This window comes from Eulemur rufifrons, chromosome 6 (assembly GCF_041146395.1).
Source record: "Eulemur rufifrons isolate Redbay chromosome 6, OSU_ERuf_1, whole genome shotgun sequence".
Lineage (NCBI taxonomy): Eukaryota > Metazoa > Chordata > Mammalia > Primates > Lemuridae > Eulemur > Eulemur rufifrons.
In genome coordinates, this window is record NC_090988.1 from 89,124,234 (window position 1) to 89,151,537 (window position 27,304).

At 60.2% G+C, this 27,304-nt stretch overlaps 2 protein-coding genes across 9 annotated transcripts in view; both read left to right on the top strand.

Annotated features, from left to right (window-relative positions):
- Nucleotides 1-23,558, top strand: part of DGKZ (diacylglycerol kinase zeta) — a 40,911-nt gene extending 17,353 nt beyond the window's left edge. For 2 of the 8 annotated variants that reach the window (XM_069471282.1, XM_069471287.1), the window contains exons 2-31: nucleotides 11,266-11,374; nucleotides 11,655-11,750; nucleotides 11,997-12,071; nucleotides 13,388-13,444; nucleotides 13,852-13,920; nucleotides 15,053-15,124; nucleotides 15,230-15,346; nucleotides 15,444-15,515; nucleotides 15,819-15,914; nucleotides 16,191-16,273; nucleotides 16,379-16,439; nucleotides 16,535-16,648; nucleotides 16,722-16,862; nucleotides 17,350-17,428; nucleotides 17,607-17,662; nucleotides 17,817-17,879; nucleotides 17,981-18,054; nucleotides 18,139-18,250; nucleotides 18,589-18,788; nucleotides 19,008-19,108; nucleotides 19,215-19,294; nucleotides 19,442-19,511; nucleotides 19,621-19,661; nucleotides 20,196-20,335; nucleotides 21,262-21,293; nucleotides 21,558-21,601; nucleotides 22,026-22,146; nucleotides 22,237-22,270; nucleotides 22,504-22,603; nucleotides 22,827-23,552. In XM_069471282.1, coding sequence (XP_069327383.1) covers nucleotides 11,266-11,374; nucleotides 11,655-11,750; nucleotides 11,997-12,071; nucleotides 13,388-13,444; nucleotides 13,852-13,920; nucleotides 15,053-15,124; nucleotides 15,230-15,346; nucleotides 15,444-15,515; nucleotides 15,819-15,914; nucleotides 16,191-16,273; nucleotides 16,379-16,439; nucleotides 16,535-16,648; nucleotides 16,722-16,862; nucleotides 17,350-17,428; nucleotides 17,607-17,662; nucleotides 17,817-17,879; nucleotides 17,981-18,054; nucleotides 18,139-18,250; nucleotides 18,589-18,788; nucleotides 19,008-19,108; nucleotides 19,215-19,294; nucleotides 19,442-19,511; nucleotides 19,621-19,661; nucleotides 20,196-20,335; nucleotides 21,262-21,293; nucleotides 21,558-21,601; nucleotides 22,026-22,146; nucleotides 22,237-22,270; nucleotides 22,504-22,603; nucleotides 22,827-22,943 — 2,626 coding nt within the window. In that variant the 3' untranslated portion in view covers nucleotides 22,944-23,552. Of the gene's footprint in view, nucleotides 1-5,662; nucleotides 5,766-9,988; nucleotides 10,933-11,265; nucleotides 11,375-11,654; nucleotides 11,751-11,993; nucleotides 12,072-13,387; nucleotides 13,445-13,851; nucleotides 13,921-15,052; nucleotides 15,125-15,229; nucleotides 15,347-15,443; nucleotides 15,516-15,818; nucleotides 15,915-16,190; nucleotides 16,274-16,378; nucleotides 16,440-16,534; nucleotides 16,649-16,721; nucleotides 16,863-17,349; nucleotides 17,429-17,606; nucleotides 17,663-17,816; nucleotides 17,880-17,980; nucleotides 18,055-18,138; nucleotides 18,251-18,588; nucleotides 18,789-19,007; nucleotides 19,109-19,214; nucleotides 19,295-19,441; nucleotides 19,512-19,620; nucleotides 19,662-20,195; nucleotides 20,336-21,261; nucleotides 21,294-21,557; nucleotides 21,602-22,025; nucleotides 22,147-22,236; nucleotides 22,271-22,488; nucleotides 22,604-22,826 lie in introns of those variants that run through there. The other 6 variants (XM_069471281.1, XM_069471279.1, XM_069471284.1 and 3 more) reach the window with 6 other exon arrangements.
- Nucleotides 23,559-24,730: 1,172 nt separating this feature from the next.
- Nucleotides 24,731-26,774, top strand: MDK (midkine). Its single transcript, XM_069469875.1, has 5 exons — nucleotides 24,731-24,820; nucleotides 25,111-25,187; nucleotides 25,324-25,491; nucleotides 25,607-25,768; nucleotides 26,451-26,774. The coding sequence occupies exons 2-5, from the start codon at nucleotides 25,112-25,114 to the stop codon at nucleotides 26,474-26,476; spliced, it is 432 nt and encodes a 143-aa protein (XP_069325976.1). The 5' UTR covers nucleotides 24,731-24,820; nucleotide 25,111; the 3' UTR covers nucleotides 26,477-26,774.
- The last annotated feature ends 530 nt before the right edge of the window (nucleotides 26,775-27,304 follow it).

The following is a 27,304-nucleotide window of genomic DNA, read 5'->3' on the forward strand; positions in this document are numbered from 1 at the left end:
TCATTTTCTGTCCCCAAACTGGCAGGGCCTAAGAAGGGCATCGAGTTCTCCATGGGGTTCTCCATGGGGCTTAGTGAAAGCTTCTTGCCTCCTGTGTGAGTGCCATGAGACCCATGAGGTGTTCTGCTCCTGGACCCCAAGGGAGAATGGCCACCAGGATCCACAGCGGGGAGCAGGTTGTCCTGTGGCTCCCCGGCTGGGTCTGGAGTGGAGGGGCAGGTCTGTGACCTTCTGTCTTGCTTCAAAGGTGCAGAAGGCCCAAGGGAAATGTTCAAAGGAGCCCCTAATGTCACCCAGGGGTCTGTGGGTGGCCTGAGGGCAGAGGGAGAGCCTCGTTTGTGCTTGGCACTGGCCCCCTCTGCTCTCATGCCCTCCCCCTTCCTGGCAGAGCGCCAGCCCAGAGCTCCCACGTGGAGGCCTCCCCCTGCCAGGGCTGAGGCCCATCACAGCACACACCAAAATAGCTGTCTGGGAGCCGGGGCCTGCACCGCCCACGCCCCCCAGCATCTCGCGGGTTAACAGCTTGCCTGTCTCTCCGCCCCCCCTTCCCCAGCTTGCTGACATTTTGCAGAGAGAGGCGGGGGCGGTTATGAAAGGGGGCAAGCTGGTTCTTGCTCCGCAGCCCACACGGACACCCCATTGACACAACCTGCTGCCACCCGCCCACCTCTGGAAGGCGTCCCTTGTGGGGAGACCTTCCTTCCGGCCCCGAAGGGGTGGCCTGCCTATTACGAAGGCGGCATAGGGAATCGATGCTGAAACTATCCATGGAAGACCCAGGGCAACCCTAGGGAGCTGGTCTCCCTCTAGGGGCATTTTTTAAATTATTTTGAGATCTTTTTAAAAGCATTAAATATTTTACAATTTAAAAAGCATACAGATTAACATAATACCCACCACGGAGCTTGGTCACATGTTATCATTACCCCACGTTTGCTTTAGATGGAGGTGGAGGCCCCCATGTCATTTTTCCCAGAGGAAACCACAATCCCGATTTTGGCGTTTGTTCTTGTGCCTGTGTTTAAAATGTTCCTCTATAGGTATGCATCCCTAGAGACACACAGGGCAGTTTTGTATGATTTTACCTTGGTTTCAATGGCGTAGCGGACATATCATTCTGAATTTACTTTTTCCTTCAACATTGTTTTAGAGATTTTACCATCTTAACCATGAGCTCTAGTGAATCCATTTTAACCGTTCTTTTTTTTTTTGTAACGGCAGCTTATTTGCCCTGTCTCCCATTGGTGGACATTTAGGTGGTTTGCAGTTTTTCGCCATTGCAAGCAGTCCTGTGTGTTCTATCCGCCAGCGCTTGGTCACAGGGTGTGTATATCTTTAGCTAGTTAGATGTTGCCAAATTGTGCTCCAAAGTGGTTGTCCTAATTTTTAGGCCTCTGGAGGTTTTTTTTTTTTTTTTTTCTTTTCTTTCTTTAAACTTTTGGTAAACTGAAGAATTGGTTACCGTGAAAAAATACTTTCTCCTTCAAACCTGGGACAATCCCATGAGATTGTTGGTGGGTGTTAGCCCCATTTATCAAATGAAGAAATTGAGGTTCAAACAGGTTAAAAGGCTCAGCTTGAGGTCATATAGCTGTGAGAGGCAGAACCCCTCTGATTGAGTCCAAATCCACAGTAAAGACCTTTGTCCCTGTGTAGGATGCATGGGAGCCTGGGGGGCTGGGTGGGGCCCTGGGATCTGATAGCTGATTCCTGGAAGGTCTCTTAGGGGATTGGGGTGGGGAGTTAAATTTTAAATGAGGGGATAAGGGAGAACTGCTTCTCCTGGCAGATGGGGAATGGGAGTCGCTGCAGACACAGGAGAAGGCCAGGAGAGAAGAGTGGGGGCTGGGGGGGGCATGTAACAAAAGGGCCCCTGCGCAGACTCAGAGGGAGACATCAGCATTCCCATCAGGGATGGGTTTCATTGTTGCCTCTGACACACAAGAGCTCAGCCCTGGCTGCAGCTCGTCCACCCGGTGCTAGCAGGAAGGCCTCAGGGGCTGCGCCTGCCTGGAGCCCCTGCTTGATCCTTACTGCTAAGCTTGGGCCTTTGGCTTTTCCCTCCATTCATTCTTCAAACCACGCCGGGCACTTCCAGCCCCTGGGGATGCAATTAGGAGCCCTGTGAGGTCCCGGGGCTCACAGTCTGGTGGGGGATACAGACTTGTAAACCAGTGTTGGTGGGCCAGAGTAACCAGGAGGGGCCTGAGCGTGGCAGCAGCTAACCCTCCTGGGAGAGCCAGCGTCCGAACCAACTCTTAAAAGATGAGAGGAGAATGATGAGGGAGAAGTCATTCCGCAGAAGAGGGGATGGTGTTCCAGGTAGAGAGAGACTAACAGGTGCCAAGTGCAGAGGCATGAAAAGCTATCCTCCGTGTTTTGTTTGACAGAAGCATCTAGAGGGAGGGTGAGAGGCTGAGAGCACGGACTGAGGCGTGCACTGCGAGCTCAGGCAAGTTACTTAACCTCGGCACACCTCAGTTTCCTCATCTGTAGTATGAGGAAACAGGGAATGGGGGGGGACGATAATACCAACTATTCTTACGAGGACTAATAGCTTAATATTTGTAAAACACTTAGAACGGTGTCTGGTGGAGTGAGTTAAGTATTCGTCAAATAAAATGGAAAAAATATGAAAGACAGGAAGGGGACCAGGACGCCTGTCGGCTGCCAGGCCCGGGTCTTTGCATTTGCTCAGCTGGCAGTGGAGAGTCAGTAAAGGGTGAGTGGGTGCCGGAGGATGCATTCTGGTGGCAGCAGGAGAATGGTTTGGCTGGGAGGCGCTGAAGGAATGATCGTTCATCCCACAGCAGCTCTCCAAGGCCCAGCTGGGGCCAGGCCCTGAGACACTAAGGAAGAGACTCAGCATGTCTCAGCAAGGAGCTCTGAGTTGGGGTCCTAGCCCTGTCCCAAGCATCTGAGACAGCCCCTTCTTCCCCCTCCTTGTCGCCTACCCTCACCTTGTGACTTGATATCACCAAATCCTGCTGTCCAGGTTTCATAAGGAAAGCCCTAGAGAATGTGGAGTGGGTGGTGGCACCCAGCCCAGAAAGGGGCCTCCAGCTGTCACTCTTGGGATCCTCTGGAGAGAAGAGGAAAGTAGCCACGAAAACCAAGGCTGTTGCCATCCCCTGTACCCAAAAAGAGAAGTGGCCTAGGCCAGCTGGGACCTTGTAGTCAGCCTTTTGGTGCGGTATTGAAGGTGGAAGAAGCCCTTCTCTTGAGGCTCTGGCCCCTGCCCCACGGAATTCCCTGTTCCTTCCTCCTGAGCTGATCAGCGGTAAACACTGAACTCACTGCCAGGTATTATGCTGGGCGTGCCCAGCTGCACTTGACCTGGCCCTCAGTCCCCCTGGAGCTTATGTTCTCGTTGAGGAACAGGACACATGAACTCAGAAGAAGCAGTCCCAGGGGTCCAGCGGCAGAGGGGTCAGATGGGTAGGGTGGAGCTCTCGGTGGGAGTGATGTGCTATTGGCTGGTGCAGCTGCGCGCAGGTGGGATTTTGTTGCCAGGTGGAGAGGGAGGCCAGTATTCTGGGCAAAAGACATGCCAGGTGCAGGGGCACAGCAGTGAGCTGGGCACAGCCAGACTAGGGGACAGAGAATAGGTTGGCTTGGTTAGAACCAAGGGTTTGTGTCACAGCACCGGAAGCTGAGTTAGCACCATGCTGCAGGAGCCACTTCTGCCAGGCTGGAGGATTTAGAATACACTCTGAATCCGTGGGTCTCCAAGTATGGTCCTGGGGGTGCCCTAGCCCATTTCAGGGAGTTGGTGAGGTCAAAACTATTTTCATCCTCATATTTTCAGAGCTGCCCTGGTTCATGTGTGGATGGTGCAAAAGCCCTGGTGGGTGGAACTGCTGCAACCTCCACAGGAATCAAGGTGGTGGCCCCAGCATTGTGTTCCTTACTCCATACTTACATTTTCTTTTAAAGTAGCAAAAATTAATTTTATAAAGTCTAGACCCTTGAGTATATGTCTTCTTTAATATTTTGTGTGAAGAAACGTGAAACATACAGAAGGCACTTCTGCTGCAAACCAAGCTGTGATGAGGGAAGCTCTTGTGTGATGTAGTTGCAGGCTGTACCAGTTGCTTTTTTTAAGAACACCATTTTTACCTGAACACCTGACAAACTAGCCAGACTTGGGTATTGGGCATTTTGTCAAAAATGAATGAAGTGAGCCTGTGACTTCAAAAACAGCATCAATATCTGTTGCCAATGATAAAATTTGAGCTTTTGAATGAAAATGAGAATTTTTAAAACCTTTTATCCACCTTCTAGAGCCTGACAGCTTCCCTGGACTTAAAAACTTTTCTGATGAGATCAGTAGTGATGTTAGCAAATGTGATTTTTTGATATTGTATAATGAAATGTGTCAACATTTGGCAGGTCTGCGTAACTTAGTAAACCAGTATTTTCCAGTGACCGATACTTGATGTTGCAAAATTCAAAATGCAAGATAGACCAGCGAAAGGTTCATTGATGTTTCATTTGCCACATTGCAACTAACCGTTAAGATGTTTCAGTTGCCACATTGCAACTAACTTGTCCTGTCCTGGTGTAGTAGCATAGAAGAAGATCTATAATTATCTGAAAAGGCTGTTAAGATAGTTCTCACTTTTATAACTACCTGTCAGTGTGAGGCAGAATTTTCCTCGTGTACTTCAACCACAGCAGCCTGTGGCCACAGACTGAATGCAGGGGTAGATGGCGAGAATCCAGCCTTCTTCTGTTAAGCCAGACATTAAAGAGATTTGCAAAAAATGTAAAAACGATGCTACTCTTTTCGTTAATTTTTTTGTTTTAGAAAATATGGTTTTTTTTTAATAAAAGTATGTTATTTATGTTAACATGTAATAGGTTTAAAGTATAATGAGGTCTGGTCATCAGGAAGTTTGACAGCTGCCACTCTAGACCCCAGGGAGCCATGGCAGGACTGTGAGCTGGGGGTGGCATTCCAGGCAGGGTGTCTGTAACAGGGCTGGCCTCTCCTGGGCTTTCTTGAGCTTGGCAGGGCCATGCCAGCTCTGAAAGGCCCCCTTGGCAGGGCCAGAACACCCAGTCTCTGGAGTCCCAGCTCAGCTACTTCTGGGTCGCGGGCAATCACAGGCTTCCACAAGCCTCAGGTGCCCTGTCTGTTCAGTGGGGACGGTAATGCCTGCCGCAGAGGGGGACCACCAGCCTCCTGTCTATAATGCTGGTGGAAAGTGCTTTCTAAGTTGTGAAACACTCCACGGATATTTATTTTTGTGGTTGTTTTGTCTGGAGCTGGTGTGCTTAGCTGCCTCCGACCCCAGAAGACCTGTCCCATGGGTGTGAGAGGGCATTTGGTGGCCAGCCCCGACTTCTCCCTCCTTAGACCTTGCCCCCAAGCCAAGGCATGGGCTGGGCTGTAGCGGGCCAGATGGAGGGAAGGCTATTGGGCTGTCGTTTAGCCTGGCTCTGGGGCCTTTGGGAAGAGGAGCCAGGAGACGCTGCTCACGCCCTATGCTTGCCCGCCCACCGGCTGCCTGCCTGCCTGCCGCGGGGCCGGAGCCGCCTCTGGGAGAGGAAGTGCAGCCGGTTACCAATCGGGTTATTTTCATAACGGCTGTCTCAGGATGGGGGAGGAGGGTGGTGAGGGGGAGGGGGCAGAGCAGCAGCCACTACAGCTCACGCTCCAAACTAGGACTTGCTCAGCAGAGGCCGGCAGCCCGGAGCTGGAGCCGTAGCCTGGCCCACAGGGACCCCAGCTCCCACCTGCGCCCTGCCTTCCAGATCAGGTCAAAATGGGGTTCCCCCAGCCCCTCCTTGCCCTTTGCTTCCCCTCCTGTGTCTGTGTGGGTGGGTCTGGGGAGCCGGTGGGTCAGGGTGGGCCTAGGCACCGCCATCCCTTGGTGAGGGTCTCTCGCTCTGCCAGGCCCCAGAAGCTGATGGAAAAGGGGAAGGTAGGGGTTGAACTCCTGCTCACGCCAGGGCGGACCCTGTTGAGGTCGGTGTTAATTGGGCAGGCTGCCTTCTTTATCGACCAGCCTGGCCCACCTGTTCCCGTGTACGTTTTTGTTTGCTTGTTTTGGTTTTGACCGGCTCCCCAGAGTGAGTTGAGGCCTGGGAGATCAGCACCTGCCTCCCCAGCCCCAGGCTGGCCTGGCATGTGCCAGCCTTCTTCCCGCTTCCCGACCTCCTCCCTCCCACGGGGACTGTGGGAGCAGAGGTGGCTTCTGGCCGGCAGCCCCTGGGGAGGCAGCTCCAGGCCCTTGCTGTGTCCTGCTGGAGGTGGGGTCACCGTGCAGCCTGCCCAGCCTTCAGTGAGCGGGGTGTGTGCGGGGGCCTGCCCGCAGCATGGAACGAGCACTCTGGTTGAACCCCACGGGTGGCCCGTGAGAGCACCTCTGGGGGCAGAGAGTCCCTGGGGGCCAAGCCCGGTACCAGCAGCAGAGGGCATTCCATGCAGCACGAGCAGACACCCAGGTGGCACCAGCAGCTGGCTCTGTTCCTCATGTGGTGGCCACATTGGGCACTCCTGCTTCCCTTTCTGGGTTCCCACCCCTGCTGTGGACAGACAAAACCAAGGAGGTGGCACTATCTCATGCCTTATGGATTTGGGCACTGTCGTGCCCCTGCTCTCTGCCAGGTATTGTCAGGTACCCACCTTCATCATCGCATCAGAACCTCCCTTATGTACTCTTCTGAGCTAGCTGTTATGATTCCCATTTTGCAGATGAGACAGTCGAGGCTCACAGGTTAGTGGAGGAGCCCAGGGTAGCCATGGCAGTTGCGGGATTCCAAAGCCCTTGAACTAGCACAGGGTGTGAGCTGGCCTGGGCTGGGACGCTAGGAGGCCTGTCTGCTCTTGCCAGTAGCTGATGAAGCAGCAGCCCACTGCCCCCCCCCCCAGCCATAGTCACTGTCCCTCAGGGGTGTGTGGCCAGACACCACCGTGCCTGTGTCGTAGCATCCTTTGGCCTCCCACAGGCCCTGCCCTTGCCAGGCCCCGGTAGCCACCTGGAGGTTGATGGGGGCCCATGAGTCCTTTCCCATCCTGTCCTCCTGGGGTGTGACAGGCTCCCCACCAGGAGGCCAAGGGGCAGCCGTTTTGCTGTGCTGTTGGTGTCAGAGCCCTGTGGGGCCTCCTCCAGTGACCTTTACATGTACTGTGTGGAGAGTTGGAGGTGACAGCGTGCGGTGAGAAGACGCCGCTGTGCAGAGCTGCGCTACGGGCGAGGCCTCAGGCCCAGGCTGGGCTTCTACAAGGCCCAGGAGCAGCCCCGGCAGCGATAGGAAGTCAGGAGTCAGGCACTTGCTGACCAGAGGACAGAAGTTTCTATGGAGACCAGAGGAACAGGAAACGTGGGGCCAAGGGGGAGGGACACTGGGAGCACAGAGGCCTGAGTGCCTGACATAAATGTCATAAAATCATAAAATGTCAAATTACCCAGTCTGACAGCCTCCTTGCACACATAAGGAAACTGAGGCCCGTGAGGAGAGGGCTTTGCATGTGGTCATGCAGCACTGGCCTGGCCTGGCCTACCTTGCTCTCTGCTGGCAGGGACTGCACGTCAGGCAGCTGAGGAGACTCCTGGACAGATGTGGACGTGGGGCTGGTGCTGCGGGAGCACCTGCGAGTGGCCCCCACGTCGCCGGGGTGCCCTCGCCCTGTTGTCAGTGTGTGTCTGGGGCAGCAGGCAGGGCCCAGCCCTCACCACTACCCACAGAGCGCAGCAGCACCTCCCCCACACTCACTGTGGCCTTTTGTTTTCTGGGTGACACTAGCATCAGGCGGTGTGTCCGGGTGACTAATCTCCTCCAGGCCAGGCAGCTGTCACAGGGCGGCCTGACCAGACAGGCGGGGAAAGCGGACACCGTGGCGGCAGCGGGCAGCCAGGCCTTCCGGCTCCTCTGTCCCAGGTGGAGAGCAGACCTCTGGTCAGGCAGACCCGGGTTCAGGTCCCAGCGCTGCCACTGACTGGCCATGTGGCTGTGGGCATGTTACTGCACCTCTTGGAGCCTCCGTTTCCTCCTCGCTGTAATGGAGTGGCTGGTCCTCCCTGCTCGGGTTGTGATAGGGATCAACGCGCTTAGCCCAGCGCTGGTCACATAGCAGGGCTTCAGAACACGGGATTGTTGTCCTACGGTTCCCTTCCCACCCTGTCCCGGCCTTGAGGCCCAAGAGGAAAGACCGCATGCCCCATCCTGCCTCTGAGGTGCAGGCTTTGCCATCAGGTGGACTTGGGTTCCAACACTGGCCCCGTACGGACTTGCTTGGACTTTAGCCATGTCACCTCTCTGCATCCCTGTTTCCTCGTCAGGAATGTAGGGTAAGCCAGTACCTAGTCCTTGGGGTTGCTGGGGTTTATAAAATGTGCCTGACACGTGGTAGGCTCAGTAAAAGCCGTGATGACACTGATTCTAGGAGGAAGCCAAGCACTCTCTACGTGCCTGCTCTCCTACCCTGGAGCTCCCCTCCTACCCAGTTGGTCTGGTTTGAGTGGGGCACCATTTGGAGTCATGAGACCACTGCCCCAGCCTTCCTGTCATCTGCAGCAGCGGGAGACTCTTAACAGGCAGAGACCCATAACGGGGCCGCCTCAAACTCTGCTTCCCCAGGCATGGCTGCCTGCCCTAAGCGCTGGTCACCGACACGCAGAGGCTGCAGGCCATCCACCTCACTCTCAGCACCCCTGCACCCAGCCTGAAGCTGCATGCTCCAGGCCTGCAGGGCAGGAGCAAATCAAGGAGCAGGGTGGGAGGAAGGAGAAGGTGCTGGACATGCAGCCCTGACCTGACTCCTAGAGCTACCATTTCAACCTTAATCCTCCCTCACACCCACGGTTTCCCAGGGCACCACTCATCACGCCTAACTTCTGCCAGGCCTTCAGCAGGCCAAAGTATTTCTCCTGCCAGCCCCAGGCAGCACTGTCCCATAGCTGTGGCTTGAACCTCGGTAGCTGCCAGGGGCTAGGACTCATCCCTCTATCAGCCTCTCCCCAGGCTCAGGGTCCAGGGCCCAGGAGAGCCCCTGATGTGGGACGCAGGGGGCCTCAGCACCTGGGGTGTCGCCACCCTGAATCATACCTGGCCTCCTGCCCTTCCCCCACCGTTAGGAGAGGTGAGGGCACAGGAGCCCGATGCCTGCGGCCTGTGAAGAAGGGAGGGGCAGGGAGGAGATGAGCTGATGAAGGGAGCAGGTCCAAGTCGTCCCTTGCAGCAAGGACAGTGCCCACTGCTCCTGCTTCCTGCAGGAGGGAGCTCTGGGTAGCTCAGTGTTTGGAATTGTGAGCATTGGGGCTCCTAGCAACAGGGCCCAGGATGGTGTGCAGGTCATAGGCTCCCCCGACGGCAGAGCGGGACGGGTTTCCAGGCATCACCCAGCACTTCAAACGTAGGGTGTCCATACTCTGCCCCTTCAGAAAGGTGAGACAGAGTGGTCGAGTACCAGAAAGTTCCTGCCATCAGCCCTTCACACGTACAGATGTGCACACACCTAGAATCCAGAGGCTTTTCTTGTGGCTTAAGCCTCTCGTCGCATCCGCCTGAGTAAAGCAAACCTGGCACGGCCCCCTCCCTGCCGAGCCAGCGGCTCTCCGGTTCTTTGAGGCCTGGTTTCCCCAGGGCCTTTGACTTTTGAACCAGACGTCAGACCCTCTCCGTTTCTGGGCACCACTCTTGGCCTGAGCAAGGCTGGGGACTGAGAGAGTATGAGGGTCTTGTCAGGACCGAGTTCCTTTGCAGAGAACCTCGCTTTGTCAACATAGCTTGGTTTATGCCGTATCCCAGGAGGGGAGACCTGACCTGCCCGATGTGGGTGGCAAAACAAAGGCCCGATGAGAGGGAAAACCTTGCCCCAGGCCCCACAGTCTGTCTAGGCAGGCTTCGACTCCCAATTTCCCTTTTCTTTCTTTTCGATCGGGTTCTGGCAAGGGGGGGCGAAGTCCTTCAGGCCCAGGGCTTTGTGCATTATGGTGCCTGGGCAGGGGAAGGTGGGGTGGGCAGCCTGAAGCACCCTCCTCCCTAGGACTCCTGGGACAGCCTAGGGTGCAACTGGGGAGAATGTCAGTGTTCCAACAGCTGGCACCCGAGAGCAACCCGTTCACGGAGTCAGAGGCCACAGCTACCCCCTCCCTACTTCCCAAGTGTCCCTTCTCTGCTCATGAGTGTAGCACGGGCCAGCTGCTGATGCTCCAGGTCTCTGCCCAACAGCCACGTGCCTGCCCCTGCCATGGAGACCTTCTTTAGGAGACACTTCCAGCGGAAGGCACCAGGCCCCAGAGAGGGGAAGCGGCGGCCCAGTGGCGTGGGGCTGCCCACAGGCAAGGCCCGGCGCCGCTCCCCGGCCGGGCAGGCCTCCGCCTCGCTGGCGCAGCGGCGCCGCTCCAGTGCGCAGCTGCAGGGCTGCCTCCTGAGCTGCGGGGTGGGGGCCCGGGGTTCTCGCCGCCGGCGCTCCAGCACCGTGCCCCCTGCCTGCAACCCCCACTTCATTGTGAAGGAGGTGCCCACCTCGCAACTGGCCACTGTGGAGGCCCAGCTTCTGGGTGCACCCCTGCTGTTGGCCAGGCTGGCGGGCATGGAGGAAGAGGAGGGCGTCCAGGAGGAGGATGTGGCAGTTGGCACATCAAGTGCCACCCAGCCAGGCACCACGACACCAGGGCCACCCCTACACCGGGGTGCCTGGCCACTGCTTCCCCTGCCCCGTTGCCTGCGCCGAGGCTCCTCCCACCTGCTCCCCGCGGACGCAGTATATGACCACGCTATCTGGGGCCTACATGGCTACTATCGGCGCCTCAGCCAGCGTCGACCCTCAGGCCAGCAACCTGTCCCCGGGGGCCGAAGAGCCTCAGGCACCCCAGCTGGGCCCGTGATGCCTGCCCGTGTGCGTCCGCTGTCCCGCAGGCGCCAGGTAGCCCTACGGCGCAAGTCAGCCGGACCCCAGACCTGGAGCGCCCTGCTTGCGTAGGTATAGCGGCGACCAGCAGGGCGAGTGGTGTGGCCTTCGAGGGGTCTGGCATGGGCAGGGGCCCTGAAGCTCTGTGTGGCCCAAGGGTACCCCACTTAGGAACAGCTCTGGGCAGTGCCCTGAAGTCAGCGCACGCTGAAGGGCAGAGGCTCTTGCAGGGTCCTCTCAGCCTCTGGGGCTGCTGTGAGGCTCCTGGACCCTCCCTGTTGCTGTCCCTGCCTTGGCCTTGGGTCGAGGTCATGGTGAGGGCAGAGATCCCAGGTGGTGGGGGAGGATGTCGAGTCAGGAAGTGCTCAGGCTCCAAGCCTCAGCTGTCTCCTCTTCTGTAGGAAAGCCATCACCAAGTCGGGCCTCGCGCACCTGGCGCCCCCTCCCCCTGCCCCTGGGGCCCCCTGTGGCGAGTCAGAGCGGCAGATCCGGAGCACCGTGGACTGGAGCGTGAGTGGCTGGTGGTGGGAGGGACAGTGCCTGGACAGCGCTGGGAACCAACTCTGCTGGGCTCTGGGCCATGGTGCGGTGGGGGGTGGAGGTGCTGTGGGTATCTGGGAGAAGACCCGTGGGCAGAGCTCCTGGAGGTGGCCACATTTGAGCCAAGCCTTAAAGAGTGGGGACAGTAGGGGAAACAGGACAAAGTCTGGAGCAGAAGGTCTGTCTTGTGCGGGCAGGTGGTGGGGCTGGGCGGCAGGCATGCACTGAGTATGCTGCTTGCGTGCCGTAGGAGTCAGCGACGTATGGGGAGCACATCTGGTTCGAGACCAACGTGTCAGGAGACTTCTGCTATGTTGGGGAGCAGTACTGTGTAGCCAAGATGCTGGTGAGTGCGCCCTTCGCGCATGCCGCCCCCTGGTGGTGGAGCCTGTAGCCCTTCCCCACAGGCGGCAACACGCCCTGGCCTGAGCACCGCCGCCCCGCCGTGGGCTGCCCCAAGAAGGTGAGGGCGGTGGGGGCTTTGTCCTGATGCCAGGCGCCAGGCTGGGGTTCCTGGCACACAGAGCCTGCCCAGAAGCAGCGTCGGGGGTAGTTACGTGGTGCCTCAGGGGCCCTCTCTGTCCTTCAGCAGAAATCAGTGTCCCGGAGAAAGTGCGCAGCCTGCAAGATCGTGGTGCACACCCCCTGTATCGAGCAGCTGGAGAAGGTGAATGTGGTTGTTCGGCCTTTCCTACTCCTCCCCTTCGGGTACCCAAGCCCCCTTAGCACATGCGCGCGTGCACACGCACCCACACACACCCACACACACACACACGCACACACATCTCCTGCCAGGAGTGACCCAGCATGCATGGTGATGGAGAGTCAAGGACCCTGAGCCAACATGCCTGCATCTGAATCCTGGCTCCCCCCATGTGTTAATGTCCCCACCGCCCCCCGCCTAGAACAAGCCTGGCACAGAGTGGGGCTCACTGACCATCACTTGATGGAATGAATTAATGAATGATAGCCATGATACCATCTCCCCATGTCCACACTAGCACTTAGTAGAGGCCATTGATTTGCTGAAGCTTCACAGCTCAGCTGTGGCTGGGCTAGTCCCCTACACGCTGCCTCTGTAGAAACCTTCTCCAAGGACCATTGTCCACAGCGTGTCTGCCTCTGGGGACATGTCTGCTGCACTTCTAGAGGGCGAGTCAGGGTGGAGGGTGGAAGGGTTTGCATGGAAGATCAGGGCTCCCAGCCTGCAGGAACCTAGGCCGGCACACAGGAAACCTGAGACTAGGAATAGCTTGAGCGAAGCTAGCTGCTTTCCCAGCCTGCTGGACTGTAGAGTGAGTCGACACCTCTTCTAAGGCTGAAGTAGGGACAGTTAGGAAATGGGAGACAGAAATGCAGCCCTGCCAGGTGCAGTGGCACGGACCTGTGGTCCCCGCTATTAATACTTGGGAGGCTGCAGTGGGAGGATTGCTTGGGCCCAGGAGTTCAAGGCTACGGTGAGCTATGACCATGCCTGTGAATGGCCACTGCACTCCAGCCTGGGCATCCTATGAGATCCATCTTTAAAGAACAAAGAAAAAAAAAAAAAAAGAAATGCAGCCCTGAGCATTGTAGACCCATCATTGAGGTAAAAATCGAACCAGGGTTCAACAGATTAGCCACAAGTCTGAAAGGAAGGGTTGGATCAGCTGCGTGTGCCTGGGTGGGGGGAGCTGGAGGACCAGCAGGGTGGGTTAACCGCAGCCCCATTTCAGTGGGGAGACAGACTCGAAACTCCCAGTCTTTCCCCATCCTGGGGTCCTGGGCAGAGGAAGGAAAGGTTCCTTCTGGCTAGCGGGGAGGACAGGGATGCCGGAGGGCTTCTGAGAGGAGGTGTCTTATGTTCTGAGGGCTCCCAGGATGATTTGGGGGTATCTCTACCTTGTGAGGATGATGCTGGGTAACCCTCTCCTGGAGGGGTCCCCATATACTGACACTGCAGGGAGGTTCTGACGTTTTGGTGGTTGCTGCAATGTTTTGCAGATAAATTTCCGCTGTAAGCCATCCTTCCGTGAATCAGGCTCCAGGAACGTCCGTGAGGTGAGTGCCCAGAGTGGTGAGGGACAGGGACACCCCAAGTTTCCCGAGTGGACCTCTCCACAGTGCCTCTGAATGCCACCAGGGGGCTCGGCTCCCAGGCAGCCCTTGGGTGGGAGAGCTGCCCAGCTGAGGCTCTGAGGTCTCCATGGGAGGCCTGGCTGGCCCTGCCTGCAGAGGGGTGGGGCAGCCTGTGCCTCCCAGCTCTCTGTCCCCCTGAGTCGCAGCCTCCCCTCCCGGCTGTGGAGAGACGTCTTCAGCCCCTCCTCAGCTCTGCACAGGACTGTGGAGAGCTTCCTGCAGCCCCCAGCCCTCATCACTGATGTACGGAGAGGTGTAGACCATGTTCAGGGCTGTGCCCCCGGCCACCCCTCACCCACCCCAGTGATATTTCTCCCCTCCTCCCCCAGCCAACCTTTGTACGGCACCACTGGGTCCACAGGCGACGCCAGGACGGCAAGTGTCGGCACTGTGGGAAGGTGAGAGGCCCTGCCCAAGACATCGCTACCTGTTGCCCATGCTGTGTGTCCAGCATGGCCTGTCCGTCACTGACTGCGCCCAGACTGCAGAGCCCAGGGCTGACTTGCGCGCGGCCTGGCTGCGGTGCCAAGTCAGTCCTAAAACACCCTGGCCTGCTCTTGGTCTCTGGGCTGAGCAGGACAGGGTGGAAAGTTTTCTGCTAATGCAGTGTGTCTGGCCTGCTTTGAAGTCACGAGTGACCATTTTGAGGGTCATGTAGCATTGCTTATTTGTTAAACTCTGCAGATACTTGTTGAGTGTGTATCGCATGAGAACAGTGTGACTCAGAGACAGACTCACCAGATGCCCTTCCCCTAGCACAGTTGTTTTGTCCACTCCTCGTCTTGTCCCTCAGTAAGGGGAGGCTCTCAAAGGTGTACAGGTGGCCAGGGGCTGCAACCCATGCCTGTTATCCCAACCCTTTGGGAAGCTGAGGTGGGAGAATCACTTGAGGTCAGGAGTGTGAGACCAGCCTGGGGCAACATAGCAAGACCCCATCTCTACAAAAAATAGAAAAATTAGCCAGGCATGGTGGAGCACGCCTGTAGTTCCAGCTACTTGGGAGGCTGACGCAAGAGGATAACTTGAGCCCAGGAGTTCCAGGCTGCAGTGAGCTATGATTGTGCCACTGCACTCCAGTCTGGGTGACAGTGAGACCCTGTTTCTAAAAAAAAAGGGAGCAGAGACTCACGCCTCCATTTATTCTCCCCGTCTAGCACAGCACCTGGCACTTAGGAGGCCCTCGACAGTTGGTGGAATGAACAGGGAATGAATGTGACAGGTGCTCTAAAGGAGCAACCAATTTGACTAAGAGCACATGGGGGCCTGGCCAGGCCTGAGGGGCAGGAAGGAGGGAAAATCTGAGTTAGGCAGGAGTGAGCTTATGACGCGCCAGCAGAATGTGTGTGCGCCCAGTGTTTTCCAGTTAACTTAGCCCGTGGCTAAGCATCCCTGCTCTGAGACCTTTTTATAGGTTTTTTAATTTAAAAAAATGTGCTCAGTTTCCCTGGGCGGACAGAGGTTGGTAGCAGGAGAGGGGCCAGGACAGCTGCTCTAGGCCTCTGGTGCCCCAGCTGTCCTGTCCACCCGCAGGGCTTCCAGCAGAAGTTCGCCTTCCACAGCAAGGAGATTGTGGCCATCAGCTGTTCCTGGTGCAAGCAAGCAGTGAGTGTGCTCCTCTGTCCCCCAAGGGCCATCCCCTGCCCCGCACTGGGTCTGGGTCCCGAGGCTCAAGCGTCCAGCTGAGCCTGGCCCCTCCCTGTCCTCCAGTACCACAGCAAGGTGTCCTGCTTCATGCTGCAGCAGATAGAGGAGCCCTGCTCCCTGGGCGTCCACGCGGCCGTGGTCATCCCACCCACCTGGATCCTCCGTGCCCGCAGGCCCCAGGTGAGTCCTGCCTGCGCCCTTGACAAAGCCCCATGCTTGGGGTCTGCCAGCCACCCCAGCCTACCCACTTGTCACCACGCCTCTGCTTCCCTTACAGAACACCCTTAAGGCCAGCAAGAAGAAGAAGCGAGCATCCTTCAAGAGGAAGTCTAGCAAGAAAGGGCCTGAGGTTAGACCAGGGTGGGCAGGAGTTGGAAGGGGAACGGGAGAGGGGGGAGTTTCTCAGAGCTAGGAGCCCCCGGGGCTGGTGCTGCCAGCTCTCAGGGGGGCAGTTTGGGTTCTGGGGCCTTTGAGGAGGGCGGGAGATTAGGTCCCAGTTGCCTGTCTAGGGCCTGGCTTGCCATGAGGTCTGACCCAGAGCTGGTACGCGAGGGTGTACCAAGGTGATAAAGTGTCACCCAGGGGGCTACTGAGGATGGGGGTAGGGTCTCCAGGACAGGAAAGGGCCTCACAGGCTCTCTGTGTCTCCAAGGAGGGCCGCTGGAGACCCTTCATCATCAGGCCCACCCCTTCCCCCCTCATGAAGCCCCTGCTGGTGTTTGTGAACCCCAAGAGTGGGGGCAACCAGGTAGGCACAGCCTTCCCTCTCAGCTGAGCTCGGGTAGGGCTTGGGGTCAAGCCACCTGCCTGCTGCTGTCCCCAGGGTCCCTTTCTGGCTCTGCCCCAGTCCCTCTTTCCCAGGGATCCTGAGAAAGTCCTGTTTCCGCCCCTGCCCCTCACCCTTTTTGGACCAGGTCCCATGGCCACAGCCTTGTCCCTGTGCGTTTCCTACTCTGCCCTCCCCCGCTGCTCTCCTGCCCCCTGGTCCCCTTCCCACACCTCTTGGCTCCCTGTCCCCCAACAGGGCGCTAAGATCATCCAGTCCTTCCTCTGGTATCTCAATCCCCGACAAGTCTTTGACCTGAGCCAGGGAGGGCCCAAGGAGGCGTAAGTACTGCCCAAGGCGTTGTGGGGGACCGTGGAGGGGGTGTGCCTGGCTCTTGGGGTACAGTGTGCATCCCCTGACCCAATTCCTGTCTCCCCTGACTCCAGGCTGGAAATGTACCGCAAAGTTCACAACCTGCGGATCCTGGCTTGCGGGGGTGACGGCACGGTGAGCTCTCCCCGTGGACCTAGGCCGTGGGGATGGGGCCGAAGCCCTGGCCCCCGCTGGGCCTGAGCTGGCTCCTCTGCTCTGCCTTCCTCCAGGTCGGCTGGATCCTCTCCACCCTGGACCAGCTGCGCTTAAAGCCGCCACCCCCTGTCGCCATCCTGCCCCTAGGGACTGGCAACGACTTGGCCCGCACCCTCAACTGGGGTGGGGTAAGCACCCCCGGGAGGGGTGGGTGGTGCAGCAGGGGGTCTCCGAGGCTCAGCCCCTGCTTCCTCCCCGCAGGGCTACACAGACGAGCCCGTGTCGAAGATCCTCTCCCACGTAGAGGAGGGGAACGTGGTGCAGCTGGACCGCTGGGACCTCCGTGCTGAGCCCAACCCTGAGGCGGGGCCTGAGGAGCGAGACGAGGGCGCCACTGACCGGGTGGGTCGGCTGGGGGTTGAGGTCTGGGTGTCGGGGTTCCCAGGAGGCCTGGGCTGGGCCCCACTTTACCACTTGCTGGGAACCTTGGCTGAGTCTCTTTGTTTCTCTAAACTTCTGCTTCTTACTTTGCGTGATGAGAATGATGATACTCACCTCACGAGACAGTTTTGGGTTCAGCAAATCCTTACTGAGTACCTACTCCCTGCCAGACCCTGCCGTCAGCAGTGAGCAAAACAGAGTCCCCTCACGGAGCCCAGCACGTGGTGTGCGGGGAAGAAGTGCTGGGGACCTGGCGGGGAAGAGGTGCCACCGGCACCTGGGGGAGCCCCACCCCAAGGAGCTGGGGGCAGAGGTCTGGTGGATGTCGTTGACTGTGGGAAAGGCCTCTGAAAACAGACGGGCTGAACGGGCGTGGCGAGGCTGGACCCCTCTGCGGGGGACATCTGTGAGGCCCAGCCCTCACTGTGGTCCCATGACCTTTTTCCAGCTGCCCCTGGATGTCTTCAACAACTACTTCAGCCTGGGCTTTGATGCCCACGTCACCCTGGAGTTTCACGAGTCTCGAGGTTGGCAGCCTCCTGCTGAGGCCTGGGGAGGCCAGGGCGGGTGGGTCAGACTGAGGAGGGTCAGACTCGTTCCAACCAGTGAAAGTCATTCACTCCCAGCCCCACCTCGCTGCCCCAACCTGGGAGGTGCCGGTAGGCTGACAACGGCTAACTGTCCCCGTTGCTTGTCTCCACCCAGAGGCCAACCCAGAGAAATTCAATAGCCGCTTTCGGAATAAGATGTTCTATGCCGGGGTGAGTCTGGGGTCTGCCCGCACCCCCCACGCCCACCTGTATTCCACCACACATGCTCCTGCCCACCTGTATGCACCAGGCCGCAGGAGCCTTGCTGGGTGGTAGTGAGGAAAGAGCTCTGTCACCAGATGGTGACACCCTTTGTCTCCCACAGACAGCCTTCTCTGACTTCCTGATGGGCAGCTCCAAGGACTTGGCCAAGCACATCCGGGTGGTGGTGAGTAGGGCTGAGCCGGCAGGCAGAGCGGGTGGCCTAGCAGGGAGGGAGGCACCTCGGCACATGTGGCCCCCAACTTCCTCCCCCATTCCTGCCTCCAGTGTGACGGAACAGACCTGACCCCCAAGATTCAGGACCTAAAACCCCAGTGCATTGTTTTCCTGAACATCCCCAGGTGAGGAGGGGAGGGCTCTGGGGGGCCCTGCTGTCCCCACCCTGCAGAGACTGTTTTGCAGCCCTCCCATCGCCCTGCCTCCAGGTACTGCGCAGGCACCATGCCCTGGGGCCACCCCGGGGAGCATCACGACTTTGAGCCCCAGCGGCACGATGACGGCTACCTCGAGGTCATTGGCTTCACCATGACATCCCTGGTGAGTGGGCCCTGTGCCCACAGTGCCTCGGAGTACGGCTGGAGCTGGGAGGGGAGTCACCCACACTTCCCCCCTTGGCCAGGATGGGAGAGTTCACCGTCACCTCCCTGCTCTGCCTGTCCCCTCTCTGACTGGAGGGTGACTCTCAGCCTCTCTCCTTTTTATGTCCAGGGGGAAGCACCCTCGTTGCCTCTGTCCCCCCTGCTGCCCAGCTGAGGTCTCACCCTCCCCTTTGCTCTCTGTCCAGGGGTCACTCTCACCTTTGTTCTCTGGCCAGAGCCTCCCTTGCAGAAGCAGAGCTTGGGGGGCCACCTAACCTGAGCTTCCTGTGCCCCCAGGCTGCGCTGCAGGTGGGCGGGCACGGTGAGCGGCTGACGCAGTGCCGCGAGGTGGTGCTCACCACGTCCAAGGCCATCCCGGTGCAGGTGGACGGTGAGCCCTGCAAGCTCGCAGCCTCACGCATTCGCATCGCCCTGCGCAACCAGGCCACCATGGTGCAGAAGGCCAAGCGGCGGAGTGCTGCCCCGCTGCACAGCGAGTACGTCCCGCCCCTGCTGCCACGTGCCGTGGGCGCTAAGGCCAGACTCGGCCCCCACTGGGCCTTGGTTTCCTCACCCTTAAAAGGAAGGGGGCTGACAGTCTCTTTGCCCAGGGCTGTCGGGAGTGGGCAGGACGTCCTCTCAGGACTTGGTTTGCTGCCTGGCCAAGGACTGGCTCTGCCCTTGCTGAGTCCCCTCTTCTCGACCCTGCCCGACAGCCAGCAGCCGGTGCCCGAGCAGCTGCGGATCCAGGTGAGCAGGGTCAGCATGCACGACTACGAGGCCCTGCATTATGACAAGGAGCAGCTCAAGGAGGCTTGTGAGTGGCAGCAGGGCTGGGGCAGGTGGCGGCTGAGGAGCTGCAGGGTCCCCTGGGGGCAGAGGGGTGGCTGCAGCTCACTCCTGACAGCTGCTCCCTCCTCCAGCTGTGCCACTGGGCACTGTGGTGGTCCCCGGAGACAGCGACCTGGAGCTCTGCCGCGCCCACATCGAAAGGCTCCAGCAGGTAAGGGGCGGGGGCAGGAGCCTCCCCGGGTGCTAGGCCTGGACTTGTCCTCCCGGAGTGAGCCTGCCCTTGGGAGCCACCTCTGTGCTGCCCCCACCTGCTCCAAGTTCCCTTCCCTCCCAACTCGGCCTTTGCTTCTCTCAACAGGAGCCCGATGGTGCTGGAGCCAAGTCCCCGACATGCCAGAAACTGTCCCCTAAGTGGTGCTTCCTGGATGGTGAGTATGCTCTGAAGGGTCAGCCCCTGGCCGTCCCAGGCTCTGTCCTGCACCCTCCCTGGGGGGCCTGGGCGAGACCTCTCTCCTCAGCCAGCCCTCTCTCCTGTAGCCACCACTGCCAGCCGCTTCTACAGGATCGACCGCGCCCAGGTGAGTGCCTGCTCCTGCCACAGCTGGCTCCGCAGCCCGGGTCACCCCTCCTGGGAAGCCTTCCTCGTTAGCTCCACAGACGGGCTCACCTCTGTCCACATGTCCCGTTGCGCATCCACATTTGTCTGTGTCCTCAGACAGAGTGTGGCCCTGCCCTCCAGGCTGGAGTGTGTGGGCATGGTGCCAACAGAAAAGGGAGCTGGTGTACCCAGAAAAGGCTTGCTGGGTGGGCGGGAGGGCCTTGAAGCACAGTGCCATCCAGGTGGACAGAGAAGGCACCTCTGGCCAGGTGCCAGAGCACCCGGGTGAAGGCTTGGCAGTGGGGCGAGGCTGCAAGGGGCCAGTATGGAGGCCAAGGACTGGGCAGAGGTGGCAGGAATGGAGAGGAGCGGGGGAGGGTGGGCAGGGGCTCTTGCCTGGCTGCTTCCTTCGAGTTCATGCTCACGGCCTGGGCTTCCTCAGGTCTGCCAGCCTCGCTGCCCCTTAGCGCCCACCACTGGGCACCCTGACACCCAGCCTGACCTCCCCCCACAGGAACACCTCAACTATGTGACTGAGATTGCGCAGGACGAGATTTATATCCTGGACCCTGAGCTGCTGGGGGCATCAGCCCGGCCTGACCTCCCAACCCCCACTTCCCCTCTCCCCACCTCACCCTGCTCTCCCACACCCCGGTGAGTCCTGGTGCCCTGGCCCCGCCATCCGCTGGCTTTCAGCCTCAGCCCTTCCACCAGGTGGCTAAATGGCGTCAGCCCGAACCTGGCCAAACCCTCCCTGATAAGCCCCTGGCCTAACCTCACCCTGCTGCTTAGGCCACAGACCCAGGCTCCCTGCCTGACTCCTCTCCTCCCCCCCTGCACCTGACCTTTCAGCAGGTCCGGCAACCCTCCCCCTACCCCCAAGCACTCCCCCCTCCCACAGCCACCAGCCTGTCCAAGCCAGCACGCCCTGGCCCCAGCTCCCGGAATCCCCGCATTCACTCATGCCCCCTGGCCCTGTGGCCTCCTGAAAATGCAGGTGGGACCAGGCCCCTCCCCAGCCCAGAGCCTTCTCCATCAGCAGCCCGCAGCTGTGGGCTCTCCTCAGCTCCGGTCACGGCGCTGGGCTCAGCCTGGGCCTGGCTGTCCCTGGCCCCCCGGCCACCTGGGAGTGGTGTGTGTCCCTCCCCACAGTCCAGCCCTACTCACCTGCCTTGGTCCTTTGAGACCTCAGGTTGGCCTTCCCTGGGACTTTGTCCCTGCTGCCCTCCATTCCAATCCCAGTTGGGCTGTGTCCCCCTCAGAGAGGTCTTTCCCAGAATGCCACACGAAGGGGCCACTCTCCCCAAGACTGTCCACCTGCACTGCCCTGTTCTGCTCTCAGGACACCTTATTTATTTGTTGACTTGCGTGTCTGCCTGCGCTAGACTGTAAGCTCCGTGAGAGCCAGTTCTCCACCTGTCTGTCCCCTGCTGTATGGCCAGTGCCTAGAATAGCACTTGGTATGTAGTAGGCACTCAATAAACTGCTGGAAGAATGAAGGCACCCCAGTTGGGGCTGGGGAGGGACACCAGCTGGGCCCGTGCTGTCGCCAGTCACATCTCATCCTGCTCTGTTTGCAGGTCACTGCAAGGGGATGCTGCCCCCCCCCAAGGTGAGGCCTCTCCCACCAGGGCCCCCCCATTCCGCCCTGTCAGAGGCGTGAGGCTCAGCAGGGTGGGGCAGGGCCCGCACACAGCCTCGCACACACATAGCTGCCGCTCCATGTGGTCACATTCACGTGGCAGCCCGGCCCTGGCACACTCGCCCTGGCAGGCACACTTCTCTGCACATACCTGTGATGTATCCCACGTGTGTCTGTGCGCCAACACGAGCCTGGGCCTCCGCCCGCAGAGTAACGGGCAGGTGTTCTGTGCAGGTGAAGAGCTGATTGAGGCTGCCAAGAGGAACGACTTCTGTAAGGTACCAGCTCCAGGGCTCCAGCCTCTTCCCCTTGGCAGCACCCTCAGGTCCTGGGCAGTGGGACCTCTGGGTTGGGCCAGGAGCTGACCTGTTCAGGTGCTGTCATCTGTCTGCTCTGGCCCTCTGTGTGGCCTCCAAAGTGATCGTCCCACTCCACCTTGCCCCGTTTCTGTCCAGGCCACAATAGGTGTCTCCCGGTAGGGGCTGCCTCCCCCAGTTCTCAGAAAGCAGCGAGTCTTAGAAGGAACCACTAGCTCCAGGGCTTGGCTGTCAGTGCTACAGGGGAGCCCATGGGCCCCCGGGGTGAGAGAGGCCTCTTGTCTCCCCAGAGACAAGGTGTACATGCCTGTGGCCCATGTGAGAGCTAGGGGGAGAGGAGGGGTGGCCCTTGGAGGCCCAGCCCTGCCCTGCCTCCTGCCCTCAGCTCCAGGAGCTGCACCGAGCTGGGGGTGACCTCATGCACCGGGATGAGCGGAGCCGCACGCTCCTCCACCACGCAGTCAGCACCGGCAGCAAGGAAGTGGTCCGCTACCTGCTGGACCACGGTGAGCTGTGCTACTGGGGCCTGGGGCAGGGGGCAAGGCGAGAGGATGGGGGGCTGCCAGGCCTTTCTGAACACTCCTCCCCTCCTCTAGCTCCCCCAGAGATCCTTGATGCCGTGGAGGAAAAGTGAGTATCTGGGCAGTGCAGGACCCTGGTTACCCTGGAAACCATCCTGTCTTCCTCCAGTCCCTCCCATTTGGTCAGGTCAGAGCCCGGAAACTTCCTAGCCACATCTTTCATCCTCTGGGCCACTCCCCTTGCCCCTGGGCCCCAAACTTCCTGCCCTTTCTGATGACCCTTGGGAGCCGGTGGGGCCCAGAGGACCAGATGGGGTCCACACCCAGCCCCTGCTCCCGCAGCGGGGAGACCTGTCTGCACCAGGCGGCGGCCCTGGGCCAGCGTACCATCTGCCACTACATCGTGGAGGCCGGGGCCTCACTCATGAAGACAGACCAGCAGGTGAGCAGGACATGGGCAGGCAGCCTTTCCCAAACTTGGGGTGGGGCTGCCCCTGGGAAGTGGAAGCTGCCCTGCTGGCCTTCCGTTAACACAGTCCAGAGAAACCTGAGCCGGCAGGCGGGGAGCTGGGCTGGGCCAGTGAGGCCTTCCCTGCCCTCTCTGAAGCCTGTTAGGGGGCACAAGACTCGGGCCCCCTGCTGACCACCGCTCTGCCCTCATCCAGGGCGACACTCCCCGGCAGCGGGCTGAGAAGGCTCAGGACACAGAGCTGGCCGCCTACCTGGAGAACCGGCAGCACTACCAGATGATCCAGCGGGAGGACCAGGAGACAGCCGTGTAGCTGAGAGGCCCCTGGGCAGCAGGAGGGACAGTCGGGCCAGAGGATGAGCTCCCTCCTTGCCCGCCTCACTGCCACATTCCAGTCAGATGGCCACGGGGGGACCCATGCTCCAGGGAAGGAGCCCCGTGCTGTCCCCTGAGGAGCCGCCCAGACCTAGGGCTGGACTCTGAGGAGCTGAGGGTCTCACCTGTCCCCCTGAAGCCCCAGCCGGACCCGGAGGCTCACAGGGGAACAGGAAATGGCTGGGCTGGACAGGCGTTTGGAGGGGACCAGGGCAGGGCCATCTCAGGGTGGCCTCCCCCTCACCGCAGCAGATGCCCTGGGAGGAGTTCAGGGGCCGGAGAGGGAGGGAGGCCTTCAGGAAGAGGCTTCCCAGGGCACCCGGTCTCAGGGCACCCAGCCCCCTCTCCTGCCCGACCCACCCTCCCCAGGGCTCCTCCCGGAAACTCCAAGCCTGCTGCATCTGCCTGCCGCTGCCCCGCTTGGCACCCACCCTGACCCTCCCCATTACCCGGTCATTTCCTCGTGGACTGTGGGGCCTGGGGTGGGGGGGCTCTCATGGTGACATGTTTACAGCTGGGTGTGACTCAGTAAAGTGGATTTTTTTTTTCCTTTCTGCTTTTCTTCTTTTGTGGCAGAGGTCTTCTAGAAGCAGCAGGGGCTGCTGCGTTATCCTCAGGGCGGGGGGCTGGACACTAGACCCAGACCCTTTCCTGGGGGACGCGGGCGTTCCAGCCTGGGGTGGGGTCCCAGGGCCTGCCTGGTTCCTGACCTCTGCCCGGCTGCCTAGCTCATTGGGGCCGGGGGCGGAGCCGATTTCCTCCGGCTTCCCGCTTCCCGTGGGGACGGTAACAATGAAAGTGAAAGAGAGGTGGGGCGGGGGCGAGGCCTGTCGATGGCCCACTTGCCCCGTGGCCTTGAGCACGCCCCCTCCCCCAGGCCTCGGCTGCTTTCCCTGCTTAGGGAGACCGGGTGAGGTGGGGCCTGAGGCCCCGGGGTCAGAGGGGGTGGGTAGCTCAGCGCCCGCAGAGGCCGGGTCTGGAACTTCTCAGACGGCTGTTGTCAAGCTCCAAGCTTCACCCATTCCAGGCTGCGGGCTCCTCCCCCACGCCCCCCGCCGCCCCTCCACCCTGCGCTCCAAGAAAGCGCTGGCGCCCTTTGCACCCCACCCCAGCCCCCGGCTTTCTCCGGGGCTCGGGGTCCCAAGCTCCCCCCAACACAGCAGAGCATCTCCCTGCCCACTGGATGCAACGACCCGAGGGGACGCTGGGGGGCAAAGTAGGCCGTGGGAGGTGACGCGGGGCCCCGACAGGGTGAGACTGGCCCCGGGGACTCGCGGGCGCCGGGCCTGTGACCCGCCGGGACTCGGTGCCCCTTCTGGCCCCCATCTAAGGCTCCGCTGCAGGCTTGGGGAGCTGCGGCCCAAAAGCGGCCCGGGCCGCTGGCGTCCGCAGGGAAAGGGGACGGCTCGGGACTGGGGGCAGAGGGCGGGCGCCGGGGGAGCCCGAGACTGGGCCAAGGCAGCGTGTGCTGGGCCGGGACGGAGGCCTGGGCCCGGGAGAGCTGGGCTCAGAGGATGGGCCGCCAGGAGAACCCGGGTCCCGAGGGCGGGGGCACCGGCGGAGCGAGGCGCTCAGAAGCCGCAGCAGAAGCGCCGGGGGCGCGGGGCGGGGGCAGAGGCGGGGACGCCCGGGTCGGGGGGCGGCGCGGGTTTGAGGGGAGGGGGCGGGGCGGGCCCTTGCTGGGGTGGGGGGCGGAGAAGGGGCGGGGGCCCATGTGACCGGCTCAGACCGGTTCTGGAGACAAAAGGGGCCGCGGCGGCCGGAGCGGGACTGGCCCGGCGCGGGAGGGAGCGAAGCAGCGCGGGCAGCGAGCGAGTGAGCGCGCGGGGCGGTGGAGGGCGCGCGGCTGCCCCTTGCCGGCCCCGGCCGCTGCCGACCCGGGCCTGGAGGCGGGGGTGGGGGGCTGAGCTGCGTCCTGGGCTCCAGGCATCCCCCAGGGAGACACCTCCCGGCGGGGCGCCCCAACTAGCGGCGAGGGGCCGCCCCCTTAGCGGTCCCACTCTTGGGCCTGGAAAATGGAGCGAGCTGGGGTGGGAAGTCCAGGCACTTGGCCCCCAGTGGGGAAGGGGACGGGCGAGGGACTCTGACCCGTGCTCTCCCCCCAGGATGCAGCACCGAGGCTTCCTCCTCCTCGCCCTCCTCGCCCTGCTGGCGCTCACCTCCGCGGTGGCCAAAAAGAAAGGTGATGGGGGGCTGCTTGAAGGAGGGCTGGGGACGGGCAGGTGAGGCCCGGAGCCCGGAACCCCAGGAAGGCGATCCCTAGGGAGTCTCCCCGCGCCCCACCCCGGGTCCTGAGCTCTGTTCCCCATGCTTTATAGACAAGGTGAAGAAGGGCGGCCCGGGGAGCGAGTGCGCGGAGTGGACCTGGGGGCCCTGCACCCCCAGCAGCAAGGACTGCGGCGTGGGGTTCCGCGAGGGCACCTGCGGGACCCAGACCCAGCGCAGCCGGTGCAGGGTGCCCTGCAACTGGAAGAAAGAGTTTGGAGGTGAGGTGGGGCGGGCGGAGGGCAGGAGAGGGGCCACAGCCTCATGGGAACCCGGGCAGACATGTGGAGGGAGGCCACAGGCCGCCGGGCTCTGACGGGGCCACTCTTCCGCCAGCCGACTGCAAGTACAAGTTTGAGAGCTGGGGGGCGTGTGATGGGGGCACAGGCACCAAAGTCCGCCAAGGCACCCTGAAGAAGGCGCGCTACAATGCCCAGTGCCAGGAGACCATCCGCGTGACCAAGCCCTGCACCCCCAAGACCAAAGCCAAGGCCAAAGGTCAGCAAGGGGGGCAAGGGGGGGTTGCCACAAAGGGCTGCCCCCCACCTGCGAGGGGAATGGTTAAACCTGAAGTTTCGGTCCTGGCCAGTGACTTCTTGACATCACTCCAGTCTGTGGAAAAATCTTAGAGGTGGGCACATGCAAGAGTGTGGCCCACTAAGGTGCTCCGGAGAGAAATCCTCTCTGGCCAAAGGAGGGACACATGCAGACTGTTCTGTTGGAGCATTTGGCGTAAGAGCTAGGAAAATTGTCCTAGAAGTGCTTGCCTTTGTCAGCTCTCCAGCCGGAGGGCGCATTTGGTCCCCTCTGCCCTTTGTAGAACAGGAAAGATTTCACTGCTGCCTCACCTAGCTCATTCCTGACTTAGCCCAGAGAAGCCAACAGGGCAGAGGTGAATCTGCCTGCCTCTCAGGTGAGGGGCCTGAGGCTGTCCAGCCTGTTGTGACCAGGACTGGAACTGGGAACTTGAAGGTTTTCTGATCTCAAGTGAAAATAGGAACCTGGGGGCCTTGAGAATGTCCAGCACCATAATGGCTGCCCCAGCCCACCTGCTTCCGGGTCAGCTGATCAAAGACCACTAGGGGGTAGAATTTTCTTCTCTTTATGTTAGTGTTTGTGTAGTGGGAGTATCCACTGGGTCACCCTAACTGCTAATGTGGTATTTCTTCTTGTTTTACAGCCAAGAAAGGGAAGGGGAAGGACTAGAGGCCAGGCCTGGATGCCAAGGAGCACCTGGCTTTACCTGGGGCCTGGCCCTGCCCTCCCCGCATGCCGGAGAAATGACCTACCAGTGCCTTTTGTCTACTCTTAGCTTTATCAATCATGCCCTGCCTCTTCCCGCTCACTGCCCACCCCCAGCCCAAGTGCCCAGAGTCCGGAGGGGCAAGGGATTCTGGGAAGCTCGAGCCCCCCTCCCCCAAGGGATTTCGTTCCCAGTACCCCCTTTTGTTCTTCCCCACAATGATACCATTACTAAGAAACAAATAAACCAACTTCTTTTCCCAATAAAAGCTTTTCTTTTTTAATATATAAAAGCCCCTTCCCAGGGAGTTTGCTGTGGAAATTTGTTTGGGGGTAGGAATGTGGGGAGAAAGACGGGGCTGTAGGGACTGGTGGGTTTAGGGGGGTCGGGGGCTTGGTGGTGAGTGCTCCCAGAGCTCATGGAAAAAGCCGAACATTTGTGAAAATTTCTTCCAGGGCTTGGGAAGGGTGCCCCCCATCAAGTCCCTAAGCCTTTCAGCCCTTGTCCCTCCCAGGGACCTCACCAGGGCTGGGGAAGGGAACCGATGACTCACTGGAGCTTGGTCTCACCCAGTTGAAGGTCTTTGGGTCCAACCCACCGCTAATCAGGAAGGTTCTGCCCACTGGGGAGTGTAGACACGGAGGCTGCTTGCCGGCCTCACTGCCCCTACTGTCACTGTACCGGTCAACGGGTTTACCCCTTTCCGCTCGCCCTTGTGACCCGGGCCTCCTCCACCCAGCAGGGGCCGGAGGGGGAGAGATTTGAGTAGGGTGGATGGGAACACTGCCCAC